Source organism: Cetorhinus maximus, chromosome 21 (genome assembly GCF_964194155.1).
Source record: "Cetorhinus maximus chromosome 21, sCetMax3.hap1.1, whole genome shotgun sequence".
NCBI lineage: Eukaryota > Metazoa > Chordata > Chondrichthyes > Lamniformes > Cetorhinidae > Cetorhinus > Cetorhinus maximus.
Window position 1 is genome coordinate 2370749 of NC_135899.1, and position 21673 is coordinate 2392421.

Below are 21673 nucleotides of genomic sequence, written 5' to 3' on the forward strand. Positions count from 1 at the left end.
CTCCATCACTCTCTCTCTCCGTCACTCTCTCTCTCTGTCACTCTCTCCCTCTCCGTCACTCTCTCCCTCTCCGTCACTCTCTCCCTCTCCGTCACTCTCTCTCTCTCCGTCACTCTCTCTCTCCGTCACTCTCTCTCCGTCTCTCTCTCTCTCCGTCACTCTCTCTCTCTCCGTCACTCTCTCTCTCTCCGTCACTCTCACTCTCTCCGTCACTCTCACTCTCTCCGTCACTCTCACTCTCTCCGTCACTCTCTTTCCGTCACTCTCTCTTTCCATCTCTCTCTCTCTCTCCATCACTCTCTCTCTCTGTCTCTCTTTCTGTCTCTCTCTCTCTCTCTCCGTCTCTCTCCCTCTTTCCGTCTCCCTCTCTCTCTCTCTCCATCACTCTCTCTCTCCGGCTTTCTCCTGCTCTCTCTCTGCCCGTCTCTCTCTGTCTCTCTCTCTCTCTCTCTCTCGCCTGTCTCTCTCTCTGCCTGTCTCTCTCTCTCTCTCTGCCTGTCTCTCTCTCTCTGCCTGTCTCTCTCTCTCTGCCTGTCTCTCTCTCTCTGCCTGTCTCTCTCTCTCTCTGCCTGTCTCTCTCTCTCTCTGCCTGTCTCTCTCTCTCTGCCTGTCTCTCTCTCTCTGCCTGTCTCTCTCTCTCTGCCTGTCTCTCTCTCTCTCTGCCTGTCTCTCTCTCTCTCTGCCTGTCTCTCTCTCTCTCTGCCTGTCTCTCTCTCTCTGCCTGTCTCTCTCTCTCTGCCTGTCTCTCTCTGCCTGTCTCTCTCTCTCTCTCTCTCTGCCTGTCTCTCTCTCTCTCTCTCTCTGCCTGTCTCTCTCTCTCTCTGCCTGTCTCTCTCTCTCTGCCTGTCTCTCTCTCTCTCTCTGCCTGTCTCTCTCTCTCTGCCTGTCTCTCTCTCTCTCTCTGCCTCTTTCCTCTGTCTCTGTCTCTCTCTCTCTCTCTCTCTCTCCCTCCCCCTCTCTCTCGCCCCCTTTAAGACGCACCTCAAGTCCACCTCTTTGACCAACCTATTGGTGACCTGCCTTACTATCTCCTTATGTGGCTCAGTGTCAAATTATGTTTTGATAATCACTTCCGTGAAGTGTCTTGACTTGCTCTACTGTATTAAATGTGCAGCATAAATGCAATTTTTTGTTGGTAATTGAGGCTCATGCAGGTGAGGTTTTATTCAAGTGGTGGTCATACCACCGCTGTTGACCCCTGTGTATGTTTGACTCCGTAGGGTGTTCCTTTCCCCCAGAACGAGGCTAATGCCATGGATGTGGTGGTGCAGTATGCCATCCATCAGCTTAACTTCCAGATTGAGGACATCATCATCTACGCCTGGTCCATTGGCGGTTTCACAGGTACTGTCCACTCCCCCAACCTTTCCCCTCCTTGCTGCTCCTGACCAAGCTCCATGGACCCCGACCGGAACGTGTGCGTGCGCGGGGCCCTGTTTCAACTTAAGAGCTGGGCAGTTCTCCCTGGTGGCCTGGCCAATATTTATCCCTTAAGCAAGTTTGCTTAAAAGGAAAGCAGATTGCTGTTCGTGGGAGCTGCCTGTGCACTAATTGGCTGCCAAGTTTCGTTCATGTCAGCACTGACCACAATTCAAAAGTAGTTCATTGACCGTAAGGCTCTGTGGCTGTGAAGGAGGCTATAGAAATGCACCTGCTTCCCAGCTCATTCTTCATCTCGTTTTCTTTTTAATGGAGCTAGCTCGATTTTCCCAGCTTTAGGAATTAAGGACAGGTGTTGGGAACAATGTATAGCTCTAAATTGAATTCATATTTTGTCTTTGGGCATTAAGAAAGGTGAATCCTGATTTTAGTTTCATTTGGAGGTCTCTGTGAGCTGGGTGCCATGAAGCCTGGGGCCCTGTTTGTATACATGCATAGTTACTGAGGTTGTACTGAAGTGAGGAGAAGGGGTTAGTAATTTAGTGAAGTGTCATGAAGCTATTAATGTATATAATATTTTGGAAAATATTTTTCTTTTAAAATAGAGGTTTAGTCTGTGGGTGTGTCTTAATTGGATTAAAGCCAGCTAGTCTGGGTGCTTTGATATGTACTAGTTTTGATATGTAAGGGCATTCAAGAAGTGGGGTGAAAATTGACACTTTTCTAGCAGCTACTAAGCAATATGTTTATATTATTAATAAAACTGGTACAATGAAAGGGGTTTTAATGTTAGAGAAGTTTAGTTCAGAGGTTGTTGATACAATGAGGAATAACATTCAGTGGGGCTGGTAGGTATAACTTCAGCAGTTTTCGGGTGTGCAGAGCAGAGGCAATGTAAGATCAAGAGGCAGCAACAAGCCTCCAACTGGCTCTACAGTGGAAAGAACCTCACTCTGAATTTGTACGGTGAAAATGCTTTGCCTGGTGTTTTGGTTAAGTCTATGGGTTGTTGTTGCCTTAATGGAGATTAGTTTGGCAATTTGTTAAAAGTTATGATAGTTATAATTTGTAGCCATGTGTTATCTATATTTTTAACCTGTGTAAATTAATCCAATGTTTCAATTAGTTTGATGTAAAACCTCAAGAACTGATGGCCTGATTCCTGAATTTAGAATCGCATCTCAAACATAACACTTAAAATTATAGCGTATGACAGTTGTTTAAAGTTTCCCTCTGGGATTTTTAAATAACTCCGCTTCACCAACTGCATCAGTCATAACAGAAGTTTTTTAAAAAGTAGAAAAAACCTGTGGTGTTGCCGATCCATCGGGACCCAGAGACATGCAGAGAGATAGGGAAACACAAAGGGCAGTCAGTTAGTGTGCATACACCAGAGAGTGTGCATACACCAGAGAGTGTGCATACACCAGAGAGTGTGCATACACCAGAGGGTGTGCATACACCAGAGGGTGTGCATACACCAGAGAGTGTGCATACACCAGAGAGTGTGCATACACCAGAGAGTGTGCATACACCAGAGAGTGTGCATACACCAGAGAGTGTGCATACACCAGAGAGTGTGCATACACCAGAGAGTGTGCATACACCAGAGAGTGTGCATACACCAGAGAGTGTGCATACACCAGAGAGTGTGCATACACCAGAGAGTGTGCATACACCAGAGAGTGTGCATACACCAGAGAGTGTGCATACACCAGAGAGTGTGCATACACCAGAGAGTGTGCATACACCAGAGAGTGTGCATACACCAGAGAGTGTGCATACACCAGAGAGTGTGCATACACCAGAGAGTGTGCAGGCAGAAGGTCTAATCTCTTTAATAAGAAATCCTGCAAGCATGCTACGGAACTGAGTTTAGGAAATGCATGTGTTTGCTCTGAAGTTGAAGTAATAGTGAGTTTAGATTGTGATTTTTGGGTATCTCAGGTGAAGAAAAGCATCCAGTGAATGTTCAACAGCCCGTCGGAAGGAAACTGTTTGAAACTGAGCTAACCCAAGCAAGAAACCCTGGCGTTGAGACAGTGGTAAATCTTCACTGAGGTTTTGTGTCTGTAAGGGTTGCTGGGATATAAGGAATCGTGAGAGTTTGAATCATTTTCTGTATATATCTAGTGTAATATATTTCATTTTTTCTTGTTTAACAAGCGTTTTATTCTTTGTGTTAACTGTATACCGGCAGACTCTTGTGAATGTGTTCAGTAACTGACCTCCACGGTTTCTAAAAAAAAGCAAAGTTAGGATCTACCAAGCCAGGTTTCACTCAGGGTTGTGACATGTCCAATCTTAACAACAGCTGGCATCTTAACCTAGGTCCTTACCCTCATTGGATTTTCCTGTGTTCACTGCTTTATGACGCTTCAGTGGGCCAGGGTGCTGGTACAAGAAAATCTTTCCTCCTGTGTCCTCCTGCTGAGTAGCGTCCAGAGCAAGGGGGGGATAAAAAAACTAAACCACCTGTTGGTTCAATCCTTTTATTGTTTACTGCATATAGTTGTTACATTTGACAATGCCTTTTCCAGCTACCTGGGCAACGATGACCTATCCAGAGATCAGTGCCCTCGTCTTGGATGCTTCCTTTGATGACCTTGTACCGCTGGCGCTGAAGGTCATGCCAGAGAGCTGCAGTAAGTAGCCTTTAACCCCACTCGCCCCTGTTACTAGATTGGATAGAAATCATGGGGAGGGAGGGGTAAGGTGACAGAAAGAAATTGAAGGCGGAGGGAAAGCTAGATATGGACAGAAAGGTTGTGGAAGATGAGTAGCAAGGCACTTACAGGAAGGGAGATGTACCTTTGGCCTTGACAGTGTCATGGGGAGATCACCTCACTATAATCAAATTCATGCACAAGTCACATTCACCACCTTTCTATCTTTCTTCCTACCATGAATATTGTCAACATACACCAGAAGATAGCAGGACAGGCTGATCAGGCGGTTAAGAAGGCAGATGGAACCCTTTCATTTATTAGCCGAGGTGTAGCATATAAGAGCAGGGAGGTTATGCTGGAACTATGTAAATCATTAGTTAGGCCACAACTTGAGTACTGTGTGCAGTTCTGGTCACCTCATTAGAGAAAGGATGTAATTGAATTTGAGAGGATATAGGGGAGATTTACGAGGATGTTCCCAGGACTGGAAAATTGCAGCTATGAGGAAATATTGGAGAGGCTGTGGTTGTTCTCCTTGGAACAGAGGAGGCTGAGGGGAGATTTGATTGAGATGCACAAAATTATGAGGGGCCTGGATAGAGTGGTTGGGAAGGGCCTATTTACCTTAGCAGACTGGTCAGTGACTAAGGGGAATTGATTTCAAATGATTGGTAGAAGCATAAAAGGGAAGATAAGGAAACATTTTTCATCCAGAGGGTTGTGGGGCCTGAAACTCACTGCCTGAAAGGGTGGTAGAGGCAGAAACCCGCAACTCATTTAAAAGGTGTCTGGATATGCACCTCAAGTGCTATAACCTGCAGGGCGACAGACCAGATGCTGGAAAGTGGGATTAGACTGGGTGGTGCTGTTTTCGGCCAGCACAGACACGATGGGCCAAGTGGCCTCTTGGCGTGCTGTAAACTTTCTATGATACAATACACGCTGTATTTTAAATTGCTGGCCCTTAATGAAAGGCAGGAGGAGGGCCAGGAGTGCAGCTCGAGGATGGAAGCCAATCATTTATATTTGGGTATGTGGTAACTATCTAGTTTAGACTTCAGCCTATTGTAGCTATCTCTCTCTCTCTCACTCGAGGGGATTCCTGGTGTTTGAACCCTATGGCAGCAAGGAGAATCAAATAATTCAACTTCAGTTGAAAGCCTGTGGGTGTGTTTGTGCGTAAGGTGTGAGACATTGTGAATATTAATATTTGCATATTTCCCTGTTGCCTTTTGAGTGGAACGAGATCTCTAAATTGTTTTCTGCCGGATCCTCATGTGACTTGACGTCACTGCACAGCACAACTTACTCAGCTACAGTCCAGCTGCAGTAAAATCTTCACGTGATTAGAATGAGCGCAACACTGATACAGAAGCAGAGCACTGCGGGTGCTGGAAACCTGAAACGAAAACAAAAAATGCTGGAATAAACTCAGCAGGTCCGGCAGCATCTGTGGGGAGAGAAACAGAGTTAACGTTTCAGGTCGGTGGCCTTTCAGTAGAACTGAAAAAAAAAGTCACTCTAGCTGAAACGTTAACTCTGTTTCTCTTCACGGCTGATGTCTGACCGTTTTAGTCTTTCTTAGAATAAATTGTTCAAGGACATTTGCTTTAATGTATTCATGTTATCATTTGTATGCTCTGCCCAAATGGCGATAATATCGATGGCAACGTCCCCCTGTCGCCTTCTGGTGTGTTGTCGATTGAAACTCCTCCTGTTGTGTGTTGGGCTCTAGTGACCTTGATGATCTTGGTCTCTAACTCTTTCTCTCTCTCTCTCTCTCTCTCTCCTCCCACCTTATGTCGTTGTCAGAGGGTCTCGTCACGCGAACGGTCCGGGACTACTTGAACCTCAACAATGCCGACCAGCTGTGCAAGTGAGTCAGCCTGAGTTAAAGGTCCCGCCAGCGACTCCCCCACCACCGCCAGCCTGTGGTCAGCTCCGTGTGCAGCTGTGCGCAGTATTATCCAAGGCTTTGGTCAGCCTTTCTGCTCCTCCTCGCTAACGTGTGGCGTTGTGTGTTAGTCCAGTAAAGTCAGAGAGGCGTTAAATCTATCTAGACTGCTGCTGTTGTTGCTGGTGACGTGAGCCTTTAGTTATTGTCTGTAATGTACTGCACCACCACTGGCAGCCGTGCCTTTAACCGCCTAGGCTCTAAGCTCCTCAGTAAGTCCCTCCCTAAACCTTTCATCCTCTCCATCTCCTCCTTTAAGATGCTCCTTAAAACCTGCCTCTTTTATCAAGATTTTTTCATCCGTTCCAGCATGTCCATGTGTGGCTGGTGTTGAATTTTGCCTCTCTCAAGGAGCACCTTATAGGAGGAGAGAGAGGTGGAGAGGGGTCAAGGAGGGGCTTCCAGAGCTTGGAGCGCAGGCAGCTGAAGGCACTGGCGCCAGTGGGTGCAACGATGAAAATTGGAGATGCTCGTGAGACCAGAAGTGGGGGAGCGCGGAGATCTATGCGTTGTGTGCAGCCGGATGAGGTTTCAGGGATAGGGCCGGAGGACGAGACAGTGGAGGAATTTGTAAAACGGGATGAGAGTTTTAAAATTGAGCTGCGGCCAAATCAGGATTATTAATGATAGCTCTGTCGTTTGCATATGTGTGTAAATTGTGAATCGTTCTAAGTGAGGTTACTGATCTGTCCAGTTATTTGAAGCTTCTCACTGTTTTTTAAGGTATCAAGGACCCGTGTTACTGATTAGGCGAACAAAGGATGAGATCATTACCACCACGTAAGTAGAATGCACTCTTGGGATTGCCTGCAAGGCACCTACTGCCTGTGAAGGCCCTTTTATTTCCCCCCCTTCACCAGCCCTCAAGTTATGCACGGGTAAGTTTGTTGCCTGTTGTATCTCCGATCAGATCCACTCAAAATGTGGAGGCACGACCACCAACTGAAACAGCCCATGTCCAAATGCAGCAAGTACTGGACAATATCCAGGCTTGGGCTGATAAGTGGCAAGTCACATTCACGTCACACAAGTGCCAGGCAATGACCATCTCCAACAGGAGAGAATCTAACCATCGCCCCTTGACATTCAATGGCATTTCCAGCGCTGAATCCCCCACTATCAACATCCTGGGGGGGGGTTACCATTGACAGAGTTGGGTGTCGTCAACCTGTGCTTTAAACGCAAAAGAAAACACCATTTCCCCATTTGTAGGATGAGTATAAAATAATATCTTATACTCATGGGAATACAAATCTTGTGTGTGCATCCTGTCCTCATGATTTAACCCTTTGTTAAAAAAAAATACCCCGGGTACTTAGCAACAGCTGAATAAATAAGTGCAATGTTCCTTGGCATAAAGTGCTGACCTGATTTAATAAGAGCGCCTGTTCAGTGAGTGGTGTGGACCTGGGGAACCTGTGCTGCTCGCCCTCCATGGCTGATATATCCATCCTGAGTTGCAGCACTCAGTAATAGCACAGCAACAACCTACGTAGGCGCCTTTAATGAAATGAAACATCCCGAGCAGCTTCACAGGAGCATTACAAAACAAAGTGTGACACCGAGCTACGTAAGGAGATATGAGGTCAGGTGACCAAACGCTCCAGTCAAAGAGGGAGGCTTTAAGGAGGAAAGCAAGGCGGAGAGGTTTAGGGAGGGAATTCCAGGACCTCGGGGCCCAGACAGCTGAAGGCATAGCCCCACTGAGGGTGAAGCAATTAAAATGAGCAATGCACAAGAGGCCACCATTAGAGGAGCTCAGCTATCTCAGAGGGTTGTGAGGGGTGGAGGAGATTACAGAGATAGGGAGGTGGCGAGGCAACCGAGTTAGTTGAAAACAAGGGTGAGAATTTTAAAATCAAGGCAACGCTTGACTGTGAGCCAGCATGGGTCAGCGAGCACAGGGGTGATTAGGGGAGCGGGACTCGATGCGAGTTCACACATAGGCAGCAGAGTTTTGCATGACCTCAAGTTTGTGGTCACAGTAGCATGGCTCAAATATGAGAGAGGGAAGGGAAGGAGGAAGGGCCAACAGACACATACCCAACCATTTCATGGTGCTGTGTGCCTCCCCCTGCAAAACAGTTCTCTGCAAGTGAATTGTACACATTGCAAACCAGGGATGAGGAAATCCCTTTATGTGGAGAGGCTGGGGCTTTTCTCCTTGGAGCAGAGAAGGTTAGGGGAGATTTAAACAGAAGTGTTCAAAATTATGAAGAGTTTTGATGGAGTAAATAAGGAGAAGCTGTTCCTACTGGTAGAGAGGACAGTAACCAGAGAGCACAGCTTGAAGCTGAAAATAACCAGGAGAATTTTGTTTCACGCTGTAAGTTGTTATGTGGAAGCAGATTTAATAGTAACTTCGAAAGGGAATTAGATAAACATTAGTCATATTGTCAGCACAGAAACAGACCATTTGACCCAACAGCTTCATGTTGATTTTTATGCTCCATACAAGCTGCCTCCCAAACTTCATCATCTAACCTCATCAGCACATCCTTCTATTCCTTTCCCGCTCATGTGTTTATCACCAGTGGCTGGTCTGCCATTGATATTTTCGGGTCCAAGCAGACGTGTACAATCCAGCCCTAAAACCTATTGCTATTACTTGAAGGGATGAAATTTGCAGAGCGATAGGGAAGGAGCGCAGGGGATTGGGGCTAATTGGACAAAGAGCTAACATGGACACGATGGGCTGAATGGCCTACGCTCTGTGTGGAATTCTGTCAAGCTCAGCCCAGAGCTGTTGGGTGAATCGTGCTGTCACCTGGTGGTGTGAGCAAGTAACTCCTCCATCTGGTTGCTGAGTGACATGAGGGGAGTGGGGAAGGAAGGTTTGGTTCTGAGTGAGCAACCAGACCTCAAAACGGCACCGACGAGTCTGGGTGTGAAGTTTTGAATCAGTAAAAAGAGGATCTCAATGCGCTCATCTCTTAGTTTCAAAATAAACACAAACCTCGGAAAGCAGTAAATGACTGTGTGTGTGTGGCCAGTGTAGTGCAGTCAAATGGGTCCTGGAGTGTTCCTCAGACCTGGCCAGCAGGTCCTGGTGACTTCCTCAGTTATCAAAGTGAAACTTGCAGAATTTGCCCCGAGTTAAACCATGTCACGATCAGCAAATGGCAACTTGCCCTTGGACATAGTCCCAAAACGTCCCTCACGGGAGCAATTGTCACTGAGCCCCATAAGGAGATATCAGGAAGGGTGGCTAAAAGCTTGGTCAAAGAGGGAGGTTTTAAGGAGCGTCTTAGAGGAGAGAAAGTGAGAGAGGGAGAGAAAGAGGGAGGCGGAGAGGTTTGGGGAGGGTATTCCAGAGCTGAGGGCCCAGGCAGCTGAAGAGAATGGCCGCCGATGAAGGAAATCCCATCATGCCCAAGAGGTCAGATTGCAGAGGTCACAGGGAGACCTGTAGAACTGGAGGAGGTAAAGGAGTAGAGGGATTCAAGCGAGAAATTCCCGAGCTCAGGGCCCCGAAGGCTGAAAGTGCAACCGGAAAGGCTGGGGCGTTAGAAGCATTATGGAACACGAGGAGGACAGTCGGCCCATCGAGTCCATGCTGGCTCTCCATGGAGCAATCCAGACAGTCCCATTCGCCTGCTCTATCCTTCTCGCCCTGCTTAAGTGCCCGTTCATTTTCATTCAGACATCATTCATTGTCTCGTCTTCCACTGCCCTCGTAAGCAGCGAGTCCCAGGTTATTACCCCTCGCTCTGTTAAAACAAAAACAGTCCGGCATGAGCAGTGACTGCCATGCAGCAACCCCTCCCAGGAAACCCTGGCTGATCCCCCCCCTTGCCTCCCTGCTCGAGACACTGAAGGCTAATTCTAATGCTCCAGCTGCTGTGCGGGTTGTGATCTGCTGACTCAGCACACATTGGAGAGCTCCTGATTTATATGGCTCAGGATGTCTTGATACACTGAGCCAAATGTACCAATTATATCACCTGACCGCTGGTCACTAAAATACCTACTGGTTGACTAATACCCTTCAGGTAAGGGAACCAGTACATGTATCTGGAATCACACTAGGTGAAATGCTCTTAGTGAGGTGGCCCTGTGAGCTAGGCAGTTCTGAAAACAATTCAATAAAAATCACCTCCCCCTCCCCTCATGGACAACTGAGAATTGGGTAACAAGTGCTACCTGCTCAAGTTCCAAGAAGAAACTAACAAGCTGGAGTATTGTGCACAGTTCTGGGCGCCACACTATAGGAACACATTGGAGAGAGTGCAGAAGAGGTTTACAAGAATGGCTCCAGGGATAAGAAACTTCAGTTAAGATACATTGGGGAGGTTGGGACTGTTCTCCTTGGAGAGGAGAAGGCTACCAGGAGATTTGGCAGAGGTGTTCAAAATCGTGAGGGGGCTGGACAGAGTAGATAGGGAGAAGCTGTTCTTGCTCGTAAAAGGATCGAGAATGAGAGGGCACAGATTTACAGTGACTTGCAAAAGAAGCAAATGCAAGGTGAGAAAAGGCTTTTTCACACAGCGAGTGGTTCGGGTCTGGAAGTGTAGTGGAGGCAGGTTCAATCGAGGCATTCAAGAGGGTATTGAATGATTATTTAAATAGAAACAATGTGCAGGGTTATGAGGGAAAGGCAGGAGCATGGCACTAGGTCATAATGCTCATTTGGAGAGCGGGTGCAGGCGTGATGGGCCGAATGGCGGCCTCCTGCACCATAACAATTCTGTGAATCCTGAGTGCGCTAACAACTACACGAGCAACCAATTTCAGATAATCAGTCGAGCTGGTGACCTGCTAGAAGCGACATATGCAGGGACCTGTTCTCTGCAAACAAAGGGAATATGTTGAAGCCTTGTGCCTTTTCTGAATTACCCGGGAGCTTGGGGAGCCTATAATTCCCCGTTGCTTTCTCCGTGGCCAATCAGAGCCGACTTGCCAACCAATCGGCACCCTTTTCTCCTGTAGTATAGATTGAAATTTGGCATCCTTGCATTTGTTCTGAGGAGTGCAAGTCAAAAAGCTTCGGCAAAAACAGATTAACAGAGAAGGACCAGAACAAAACACCTTTTGTTTAAATTCATACTCGGGGTGTGGGCATTGCTGGCAGTGCAGCATTTATTGTCCATCCCTCGCTGCCCTTTCAGAAGATGGCGGTGGGGGCTGCCTTCTTGAACTGCTGTAGCCCGTGTGGCCAAGGTGCTGTTTAAGTCAGGGGTTCCAGGGTTGTGACCCAGCGCTGAGGAAGGACCGTGGGATATCAGTCCAAGTCTGGGTGGTATGTGACTGACTTGGAGGAGAGATTGGAGGAGGCGGCGTTCACATGACATTTCTGCTCTCGCCCAATCCTTGGGAATAACCTGGGAGAAATGGTAATCGGGAAGACAACAACTGTCTTTATCTAGCGCCTTTACCAGCTGTCTTTTCTATCCTGTTCTTCTCAGGGTTCCAGAAGATATCATGTCGAACCGTGGCAATGACCTTCTCCTGAAGCTCCTTCAGTTCAGGTAATGGACCAGCGTTTGGCATTTTCTCTCTTAGCTATTGACCCATTTCTTTTTTCATTCCCGCCCCACCCTCTGAAGGCATGATTGTTCCAATGCCTGGGCTTCCCCCACTGATGCCTCACTCACTCACTCAATGGTGGCTGTTTACACACAAGGCTAAATAGCGAGCATTGGCAGCTGTTTGACCATGACAACCAACGCTACCTGGGCCCGACACTCGACTCGTCCAATGTGCACCTGTGTGTGTGCTTCACCGGTGGGGGGGGGGGAGTCACTGGATAGCAAGCTGGTGGACTTTCTCCCCCTCCCTCAGCCCTGGCTGAACCCGGCAGTAGGCTGAGCTGGAGGGTATGTCTGTACCAGCTAAACCATTGGGATAGCTCATTAACCCTCTCCCCCCTTTCCCCATCCTCCCCCACACACACTCCCCACACATTTTCATCTCCATGCAAGTTGCATAGAAATACATACAATGTACAGTTCAAAAACAGGCCACTCGGCCCACCTGGTCCATGCTGGTGGTCATGCTCCGCAGGAGCCTCCTCCTACTCTACTTCACTGTGCTCCATTAGCATATCCTTCCTTTCCTTCCTCCCGCATGTACTTATCAAGCTTCTCCTTAAATGCATCCATGTTACTCATCTTAGCCGCACTGTGTGTTAGGTAGCGAGTTCTACATTCAGACCTACCTCTGATAAGGAAGTTTCTCCTTAATTCCCTACTGGATTTAAATATCTTGGATGAACTATTTTATTTAGAAATTAGTAGTCCAGTTGTGACTCACAAAGGAGTAAAAATTTCACCTCTCCAATTGGTCAGCACACTGAGTATTAACAATTGCAGCACCTGCTATGTGGTATTAGAGTTGCTGGCAGCATCAACTGTTCGAAAGATGCTGGAGAATATAGTGTATCTTCTATGCTGCTATTCATGTCTTGTCCTGCACTCAGTAAAATTAACACGAGTTCCCTATCTGGCCAGTGGTGTTCTGTAATTGCAGTAGCACACTGCTAACTTTAGATGGCAGGCATGAGCTGTAGATCTCCCCCTCTCCCTCCTCTTCCTCTTCCTCTTCCTCCTCCTCTTCCTCCTCCCCCTCCTCCTCCTCTTCCTCCTCCTCCTCCTCCTCCTCCTCCTGAGGCAGTCTCTCGGGATCGAGGATGACTCGCTCCCACTCCGGTTCGATGGTTTCTGAGATGGCTGATCAATCCAATGCGTGATCTGTAGACTCTGCCGCATGCAGGGCAGGCGATGCGTGAAGGGTCGGGCAGATGAGGCGCTTGGAGGTTTGTGTGCTCTCCCCTGCGCTTTGACTTCTCCTCTGCGTATTCCCGGCCAACTCCGCCAACGTGTTCGGTGCCTTCCCGAATGAACCTTCTCCGTTTTGGTCGGTCACACGCCAGGGTCTCCCATGAGTCGGCGAGGATGTCTGACCTCTCCAGGGATGCTTTGAGGACATCCCTAAAATGTTTCCCTGCCCTCCTGGGAGTTTCCTGCCATGACTGAGTTCTGAGTGGAGCAGTTTCTTCAGGTGTCTGGTGTCAGGCATTTGAACCACGTGCCCTACCCAGCGGAGCTGGTTTTGAGTCTCTCGCGCCTCAATGCTGGACAGGTTGGCTGGGGAGAGGATGCTGCTGTTGGACCATGTTTCTCACCAATGGGCTTGGAGGATCTTGTAAAGGCCCCGCTGTTGGCACTTCCCCAGTGAGGTGCCTGCCGTAGGTTGTCCAACTCTCTGAAGCATGTAGGAGCGCAGTGATCTCTGCTGCCCTGTAAACCATGGCTTTAGTCTTGGGCTTGAGATCATGGTCCTCAAATACTCTTTTCCTCAGCCGATCGAAGACCGAGTTGGTACATTGGAGGCGATGGTGAATTTCATCTCCGTCTGCCTTCATCGAGAGGAGGCTCTCAAAATCTATTGATTCTGTCAACCGCAAAGGCTCATGGAATACCCTCCTCAAACCTGGCTGCCCTCAGAAACTTGTCACGATCCTCCACCTACTCCACGATGACAGGCAAGCCGTAATCCTCACCGACGGAACCACCATGGGTCCCAATGTAGTGAAGTCAGGGGTCGAACAGGGTTGTGCAATGACACTTCTACAGTTTCCTCGTTGCAATTCTGCACCTCAGCTCCAGCAAATTACCCATGGAACAGACAGACACAAAATTATTCAACCTGCGCCGCCTTCAATCCAAAACCAAAACCACACTCGCTCGAGAACCGTTTTTCTGTGTTGGAAAACAATGACAGTGACAGTTCCTCTGCGGAGTGCAGCCACGGCACTGTGAGTGGCTCAGCTGCACAGTGGGGGGGGAGGAAAAAGAGGGGAAGAGCAATAGTGGTAGGAGACTCGATAGTAAGACCATAAAACATAGGAGCAGAAATTAGGCCATTCAGCCCATCGAGTCTGCTCCACCATTCAATCATGGCTGCTAAGTTTTGCAACCCCATTCTCCCGCCTTCTCCCCATAACCTTTGATCCCCATACCAATCAAGAACCTATCTATCTCGGTCTTAAATACACTCAATGACCTGGCCTCCACAGCCTTCTGTGGCAATGAATTCCATAGATTCACCACTCTCTGGCTAAAGAGGTTTCTCCTCATCTCTGTTCTAAAAGGTCTTCCCTTTAATCTGAGGCTGTGCCCTCGGGTCCTAGTCTCTCCTACTAATGGAAACATCTTCCCCACGTCCACTCTATCCAGGCCTTTCAGTATTCTGTAAGTTTCAATCAGATCCCCCCTCATCCTTCTAAACTCCATCGAGTATAGACCCAGAGTCCTCAAACGTTCCTCATATGTTAAGCCTTTCATTCCTGGGATCATTGTCGTGACCCTCCTCTGGACCCTCTCCAGGGCCAGCACATCCTTCCTGAGATACGGGGCCCAAAATTGCTCACAATATTCTAAATGTGGTCTAACCAGAGCCTTATAAAGCCTCAGCAGCACATCCCTGCTTTTATATTCTAGTCCTCTCAAAATAAATGCCAACATTTCATTTGCCTTCCTAACTACCGACTCAACCTGCAAGTTAACCTTAAGAGAATCCTGGACTAGGACTCCCAAGTCCCTTTGCACTCCAGATTTCTGAATTCTCTCCCCATTTAGAAAATAGTCTATGCCTCTATTCTTCCTACCAAAGTGCACGACCTCACACTTGCCCACATTGTATTCCATCTGCCACTTCTTTGCCCATTCTCCCAACCTGTCCAAATCCTTCTGCAGCTTCCCCGCCTCCTCAATACTACCTGGCCCTCCACCTATCTTTGTATCATCTGCAAACATAGCCAGGATGCCCTCAGTTCCTTCATCTAGATCATTAATGTATAAAGTGAAAAGTTGTGGTCCCAACACTGACCCCTGCGGAACTCCACTTGTCACCGGCCGCCATCCTGAGAAGGACCCCCTTATCCCCACTCTCTGCCTCCTGCCAGAGTAAGAGGAACAGACAGGCATTTCTGCAACCGTAGACATGACTCCAGGATGGTATGTTGCCTTCCTGATGCCAGGGTCAAGGATGTCATTAAAATGGCTGCAGGGCATTCTAAAGGGGGAGGGCAAGCAGACAGAGATCGTGGTACATATTGGTACTAACAACATAAGTAGAAAGAGGGATGAGGTCCTGCAAGCAGAATTTAGGAAGCTAGGAATTTAGGGAGCTAGGAAGCAGATTAAAAAACATGACCTCAAATGTAGTAATCTTTGGATTACTTCCAGTGCCACGCGCTGGTGAGTATAGAAATAGAAGGTTAGTCCAGATGAATGCATGACTGGAGAGATGGTGCAGGAGGGAGGACATTAGGTTTCTGGGACATTGGGACCGTTTCTGGGGGCGGTGGGACCTGTACAAGGCGGACGGGTTGCACCTGAACTGGGATGGGGCCAACATCCTTGCGGGGAGGTTTGCTAGTGCTGTTGGGGAGGGTTTAAACTAACTTGGCAGTGGGATGGGATCCTGAGAGGAGGTTTAGCAAGGGGAGATGCACAGCCAAAATTGGAAAAGAGAGCAAGTGAGCCTGGAAGGCATAGAAATTATAGGCCAGTTAAGGCACAACGAGTTTGGCACCAGGAGTTTGGCACGGTTGGATGGTATTTATTGTAATGCGAATAAGGTAGATGAGTTGAGGGCACAAATTAACACATGGAAGTATGATGTCATTGCTGTCACAGAGACATGGTTGAGAGAGGGGCAGGATTGGCAGCTGAATATTCCAGGATATAGGGTCTTCAGGCGAGACAGGGAAGGAGGTAAAGAGGAGGGGGTATCGCAATATTGATCAAGGAATCAATTACAGCATTAAGGACGGATGACATCTTAGAAGGCTCCTCAAATGAAGTCATGGGTAGAACTGAAAAACAAAAAAGGAGCAATCACATTGCTGGGAGTGTTCTGTAGGCCCCCAAACAGTCCAAGAGAAATAGAAGAGCAGATACATAGGCAAATTTCAGAGAAGTATAAAAATAATAGGGTAGTAATAGTGGGGGATTTCAACTTCCCCAACATTAACTGGGTTAGTCATAGTGTGATAGGTTTAGAGGAAGTGCAATTCTTAAAATGCATCCAGGAGAGCTTTTTAAGCCAGTATGTAGAAGGTCCTACAAGAGAGGGGGCGGTCCTGGACTTAATTTTAGGGAATGAAGCTGGGCAAGTGGAAGAGGTATCAGTGGGGAAGCATTTTGCAGATAGTGATGATAACCCCGTTAGATTCAAGGTTATTATGGAAAAGGATAAGGACGAGCCAGAAATCAGAGTTCTAAATTGGGGGAAGGCCGGTCTTAATAAGATTAGATATGATTTGGCCAGAGTGGACTGGGTGCAGCGACTTTTAGGTAAACCTGCATCAAAGCAGTGGAACTTATTCAAGAAGGAAATAGGGAGAGTACAGGGCCAACATATTCCAGTAAAGATAAAGGATGGGACCAACAAATCCAGGGAACCCTGGATGTTGAGAGATATACAGGATTGGATAAAGAGAAAAAGGAAGGCTTATGTCAGATACCGAGGGCTCAAAACAGCTGAAGCCCTAGAGGAATATAGAATGTGTAGGGGGGAACTTAAAAAGGAAATTAGGAGAGTAAAAGGAGGCATGAAATAACATTGGCAGGTAAAATAAAGGAAAATTCAAAGTTATTTTACAAGTACATTAAGAGCAGGAGCATAACTATCGAAAGAGTAGGGCCCATTAAGGACCATTGTGGTAATTTGTGTGTGGAGCCGGAAGACATAGGTAGGGTTCTAAATGAATACTTTGTGTTGATGTTCACAAGTGAGAGGGACGACATGGGTATGGAAATCAGGCAGAAGGACTGTGGTATAATTAAAGAAATTAGCATAGCAAGGGAGGAGGTTCGAAGTGGTCTGGCAGGCTTAAAAGTAGATAAATCTCCAGGCCCAGATGAAATGTATCTCAGGCTGTTGAGTGAGGCAAGGGTGGAGATAGCAGGGGCGCTGGCAATAATTTTCAATACCTCTCTGGCCACAGGAGAGGTGCCAGAGGACTGGAGGACAGCCAATGTGGTACCGTTACTCAAGAAGGGAGGAAGGGATAAACCAGGGAACCACAGGCCAGTCAGTCTAACCTCAGTGGTGGGGAAACTATTGGAAGCAATTCTGAGGGACAGAATTAATTTACGCTTGGAGAGGCAGGGATTAATCAAGGACAGTCAGCATGGTTTTGTTAAGGGGAGGTCATGTCTGACCAAATTGATTGAATTTTTCGAAGAGGTGACCAGGTGTGTATATGAGGGCAATGCATTTGACGTAGCCTACTTGGACTTCAGCAAGGCTTTTGATTAGGTCCTGCATGGGTAAGAACCCATGGGGTCCAAGGCAATTTGGCAAATTGGATCCAGAATTGGCTGAGTGGCAGGAAGCAGAGGGTGATGGTCAAGGGGTGTTTTTGTGACTGCATGCCTGTGTCCAGTGGGGCTCCACAGGGACCAGTGTTGGGTCCCTTGCTGTTTGTGGTATATATAAACGATTTAGACTTGAATGTAGGAGGGTTGATCAGTAGAATTACAAATGGGTCAGTGGATTAAAGTTCCCCTGTAAAAAGCACAATGTCCCTCGGTGAGTAACAACTGTTGGTAATAGGGATGTAATATGGGTCAGTGGGTGATAATCTCCCTGTAATGAAGGTGTAATGTAGATCAGTGTGTGATATTCTCCCTGTAATGAAGATGTAATGTGGTCAGCCGGTGAAATTCTCCCTGTAATGAAGATGTAACGGTCAATGGGTAATACTCTTTGTAATGAAGGTATAATATCAATTGTTGAATTGAATTTGAACAATGCACTGTATTAACCGTTACATGCTGTCATAGTTTAAACCTTTTTAATTGCACTGCCAGGTACCCCAAGGTGATGGCGGAGGAAGGAGTCCGAGTAGTTCGAGAGTGGCTGAGTGCCTCGAACCCTCTCCAGGAAAGTAAGCTGAGTTCACATTATTACCTGTAGTGAGAGTTAACCTGCTGTCCACCCTTCTGTTGGGAGAGGGGAGCTTTTCATTTGGGTTGCGTGGGTTAATGACTCAACTCTTACCAAAAAAATGTCATTTTTGTCTAATTTTAGCTTGTCCGATAAGGACGCATTTTTGAGGTAGTTGGTAAAAGAACTAGAGGCAAGATGAGGACAAAATAGAATTTCACCGCGAGTTGCTGTGATCTGGAATGATCAGGTTCAACAATAACTTTCAACGGAGTAGTTGGATAAATATTTGAACGGGAAAGATTTGCAAAGCCATGGAGAGAAAGGATGAGGGTGGAATTAATTGGGTTACCCTTTCAAAGAACCAGTGCAGGAATGATGGGCTGAATGGCCTCCTTCTGCACTGCACCATTCTGTAAGGCAGAGAAGACCCAGAGCTGCAAGACCAGTGGGTGTCAATTGATTCGTTCACGCGATGTGGGCTTCGCTGGCTGGGCCAGCATTTATTGCCCACCCCTAGTTGCACTTGAGAAGGTGATGGTGAGCTGCCTTCTTGAGCCGCTGCAGTCCATGTGGTGTAGGTACACCCACAGTGCTGTTAGGGAGGGAGTTCCAGGATTTTGACCCAGCGACAGTGAAGGAACGGTGATATATCTCCAAGTCGGGATGGTGTGTGGCTTGAAGCGTAGTTTGGAAGTGGTGGTGTTCCCGTGCGTTATCTCAGCTTATATGAGCATGGCTCCATGGTGCTGGGCTTTGAGGTATCGGGTCCCCTCAGCCTCACTGTGTTGTCTCAAGGGCAGTAAGGTAATGAGGACAAGGTGCCTGTTTGTGAGGGCTGGCAGATCTGAAATGCTTGCTGTGCTCAAGCTCCTTTTACACATCTCTTGGCCAGCTCAGAAATGCATTGACTACAGGCTGAGGACAGGCTATACGTGGCATGGCTGGGTGTGAGAACCTCTGTGAGCAGCAACAGAATAGAAAGAGAGGATGCAGGAGTGCCTCCTCAGATCTCACTGCTGGCACCAGGGACCTGAGATCCAGTTGTGCCCAGGAGCAAAATTGATTTTTTTTTCTGTTTTTAAACCAATCCCCAGCCCCTATCCCTCCCGTCACTCTAGGGTTTTGAGGCAAACTGTTAGCCATGTCCTGATTCAAATGAGCTGTCTCAGCTAAACTATTTATACTGAGTCTGAAGCTTGTGGGTTGAGTCTCACTCCAGAGACAGGAGCACATATTCCTGACTAGCATTCTGTAGCACTCTGGAAATCCAAGTACACCACATCTACAGGTTCCCCTTTATTCAAAATGTTCAACGGGCAGACAGCAAAGTAGAGTTGAGACCACAACCAGATCAGTCATGATCTTAACCCGAATGGGGGGGAAGCAGGCTCGAAGGGCTGAATGGCCTACTCCTGCTATTAAGTCCTATGTTCCTAACATCCCCAGTGCAGTGTGATGGGAGTGCTGCAGTGTGATGGGGGTGCTGCAGTGTGATGGGGCTGCTGCAGTGTGATGGGGGTGCTGCAGTGTGATGGGAGTGCTGCAGTATGATGGGGGTGCTGCAGTGTGATGGGGGTGCTGCAGTATGATGGGGGTGCTGCAGTGTGATGGGGCTGCTGCAGTGTGATGGGGGTGCTGCAGTATGATGGGGGTGCTGCAGTATGATGGGGCTGCTGCAGTGTGATGGGGGTGCTGCAGTATGATGGGGCTGCTGCAGTATGATGGGGGTGCTGCAGTATGATGGGGGTGCTGCAGTGTGATGGGGGTGCTGCAGTGTGATGGGGGTGCTGCAGTGTGATGGGAGTGCTGCAGTGTGATGGGAGTGCTGCAGTGTGATGGGAGTGCTGCGCTGCCACAAGTGCCGTCTTTTGGATGAAACGTTAGAATCCTGATTGCCACCTCAAGGGAGTGTTAAAGGTCCCACGGCTGCTCCCGAGAACAACAGCAGCAGCAACTTGTATTAATACAGTGCCTTTGATGTAATACAACATCCCAAGGCTCTTCACAGGAGCGTTGTAAAACATAACATGACACCGAGCCACATAAGATATTATGCCAGGTGATCAAAAACTTGGTCAAGGAGCGTCTTAAAGGAGGAAAGCAAGGTAGAGAGGCGGAGGTACATAGGGAGGGAATTGCAGAGCTTCGGGCCCAGAAAGCTGAAGGCACGGTCACCAATGGTGGGGCGATTAAACATCAGGGATGCTTGAGAGGCCAGAATTGTCAGATATCCTGGAGGGCGATGGGGTCTGGAGGTGACTAGGAGAAGAGCAGCTGTCCTGAAACCAACATTTATCCCCCAAACAGATGATCTGATCATTTCTCAATGCTGTTTGTGGGATCTTGCTGTGCGCGCATTGGCTTCTGGGTCTCCTGTGTTGCACCAACAACTAATGCTTCAGAAAGTGACTCATTGGCTGTAAAGTGCTTTGGGGCGCCCCGTGTTTTGGAAGGCGCTGCATAAACGCAGGGGTTTTTTGGAGACTGGGTCTCGAGTGTGTGAAACTGCTGGTTTGATTAGGTTTGCTTCTCATTTCGATTCCCGTGTTTTGCTTGGCAGCTGCTCTCTACAGTCGTTACGAGGTGGACGATGACTGGTGCACCTCCGTTCTGCAGTCCTACAAATCGGAGCATGGAGGAGAGTTCCCCTGGACCGTCGGTGAGTGCAGCGCCTGAACCCATTACAGCATTTACAGCACAGGATCAGGGCCATTTGGCCCAACTGGCCTTTGCTGGCTTTTTATGCTCCACATGAGGCCTCCTTCCACCTGATTTCATCCCATCCTATCAGCATAACCTTATATTCCCACCTCCCCTCGTGTGCTTCATTCCTGCATTACAACAGTGTGGACTGCCCTTCAGAAGTACTTCATTATTGCTGTAAAAAGAGACAAACTGTCGAAGATTCCCATCTTGCACTCATCAGGACCGAATCGCAAGAATGCCAAATTTCATCGGTAACAGCAATTTATACAACTTAAAAAGGGTGCTGATTGGTTGGCAAGTGGACTCTGATTAGTCTAGGTGTTGCCATGGAGAATGCACCAGGCAACATTCATCCCCAAGGTTTTGTTTAAATTCAAACCAGACAAGTCAACTCTGGTTGAGGCATTGCCATGGGGAATGCCCCAGGGAACTGCTGCCCCCACAGACTTTTGGTTAGTTGAAAAGGCACATGTTCTTTTTGTTTATAGAGGACAGGGCCCTGCGTGTAAACATACGTAGCTTCTAGCAAGTATAAGTGAGCTACATTGCAAGCCCAAGTGATAGCCGATTTTCCAAATCTATTTATTCTTTCTTGGGATGTGGGTGTCACTGGCAAGGCCAGCATTTGTTGCCCATCCCTAATTGCCCTTGAACTGAGTAGCTTGCTAGGCCATTACAGAGGGCAGTTAAGAGTCAACCATATTGCTGTGGATATGGAGTCAAATGTAGGCCAGACTGGGGAAGGACAGAAGATTTCGTTCCCTAAATGACCAGATGGGTTTTTACAACAGTCGCCGATAGTTTCATGGTCACCATTACTGAGATTGGCTTTATATTCCAGATTTATTAACGGAATTTAAATTCCACTAGTTTCCATCATAGGATTTGAACCCATGTCTCCAGAGCATTAGCCTGGGCCTCTGGATTACTAGTCCAGTGACATTACCACCACACCACCGTCTCCCCAAATTATTGGCTATAAAACACTTTGGGACATTCGGCTGTGAATGGAGTTGGATCACTGCAAGTCTTCTCTTTTTATCCAGCTTTCCCTTCAACTGCA

General features: G+C 47.7%; 2 protein-coding genes across 3 annotated transcripts in view; both read left to right on the top strand.

Moving 5' to 3' along the window:
- LOC144695488 (TNF receptor-associated factor 2-like) overlaps nt 1–21673 on the top strand; it is a 498558-nt gene that overhangs the window by 385743 nt on the left and 91142 nt on the right. The window lies entirely within an intron of this gene.
- The window catches only part of abhd16a (abhydrolase domain containing 16A, phospholipase), a 69730-nt gene that overhangs the window by 43663 nt on the left and 4394 nt on the right, over nt 1–21673 (top strand). For both annotated transcript variants that reach the window (XM_078566451.1, XM_078566452.1), the window contains 7 exons: nt 1221–1344; nt 3921–4025; nt 5862–5925; nt 6727–6783; nt 11409–11471; nt 17826–17902; nt 20465–20563. In XM_078566451.1, coding sequence (XP_078422577.1) covers nt 1221–1344; nt 3921–4025; nt 5862–5925; nt 6727–6783; nt 11409–11471; nt 17826–17902; nt 20465–20563 — 589 coding nt within the window. The remainder of the gene's footprint in view (nt 1–1220; nt 1345–3920; nt 4026–5861; nt 5926–6726; nt 6784–11408; nt 11472–17825; nt 17903–20464; nt 20564–21673) is intronic.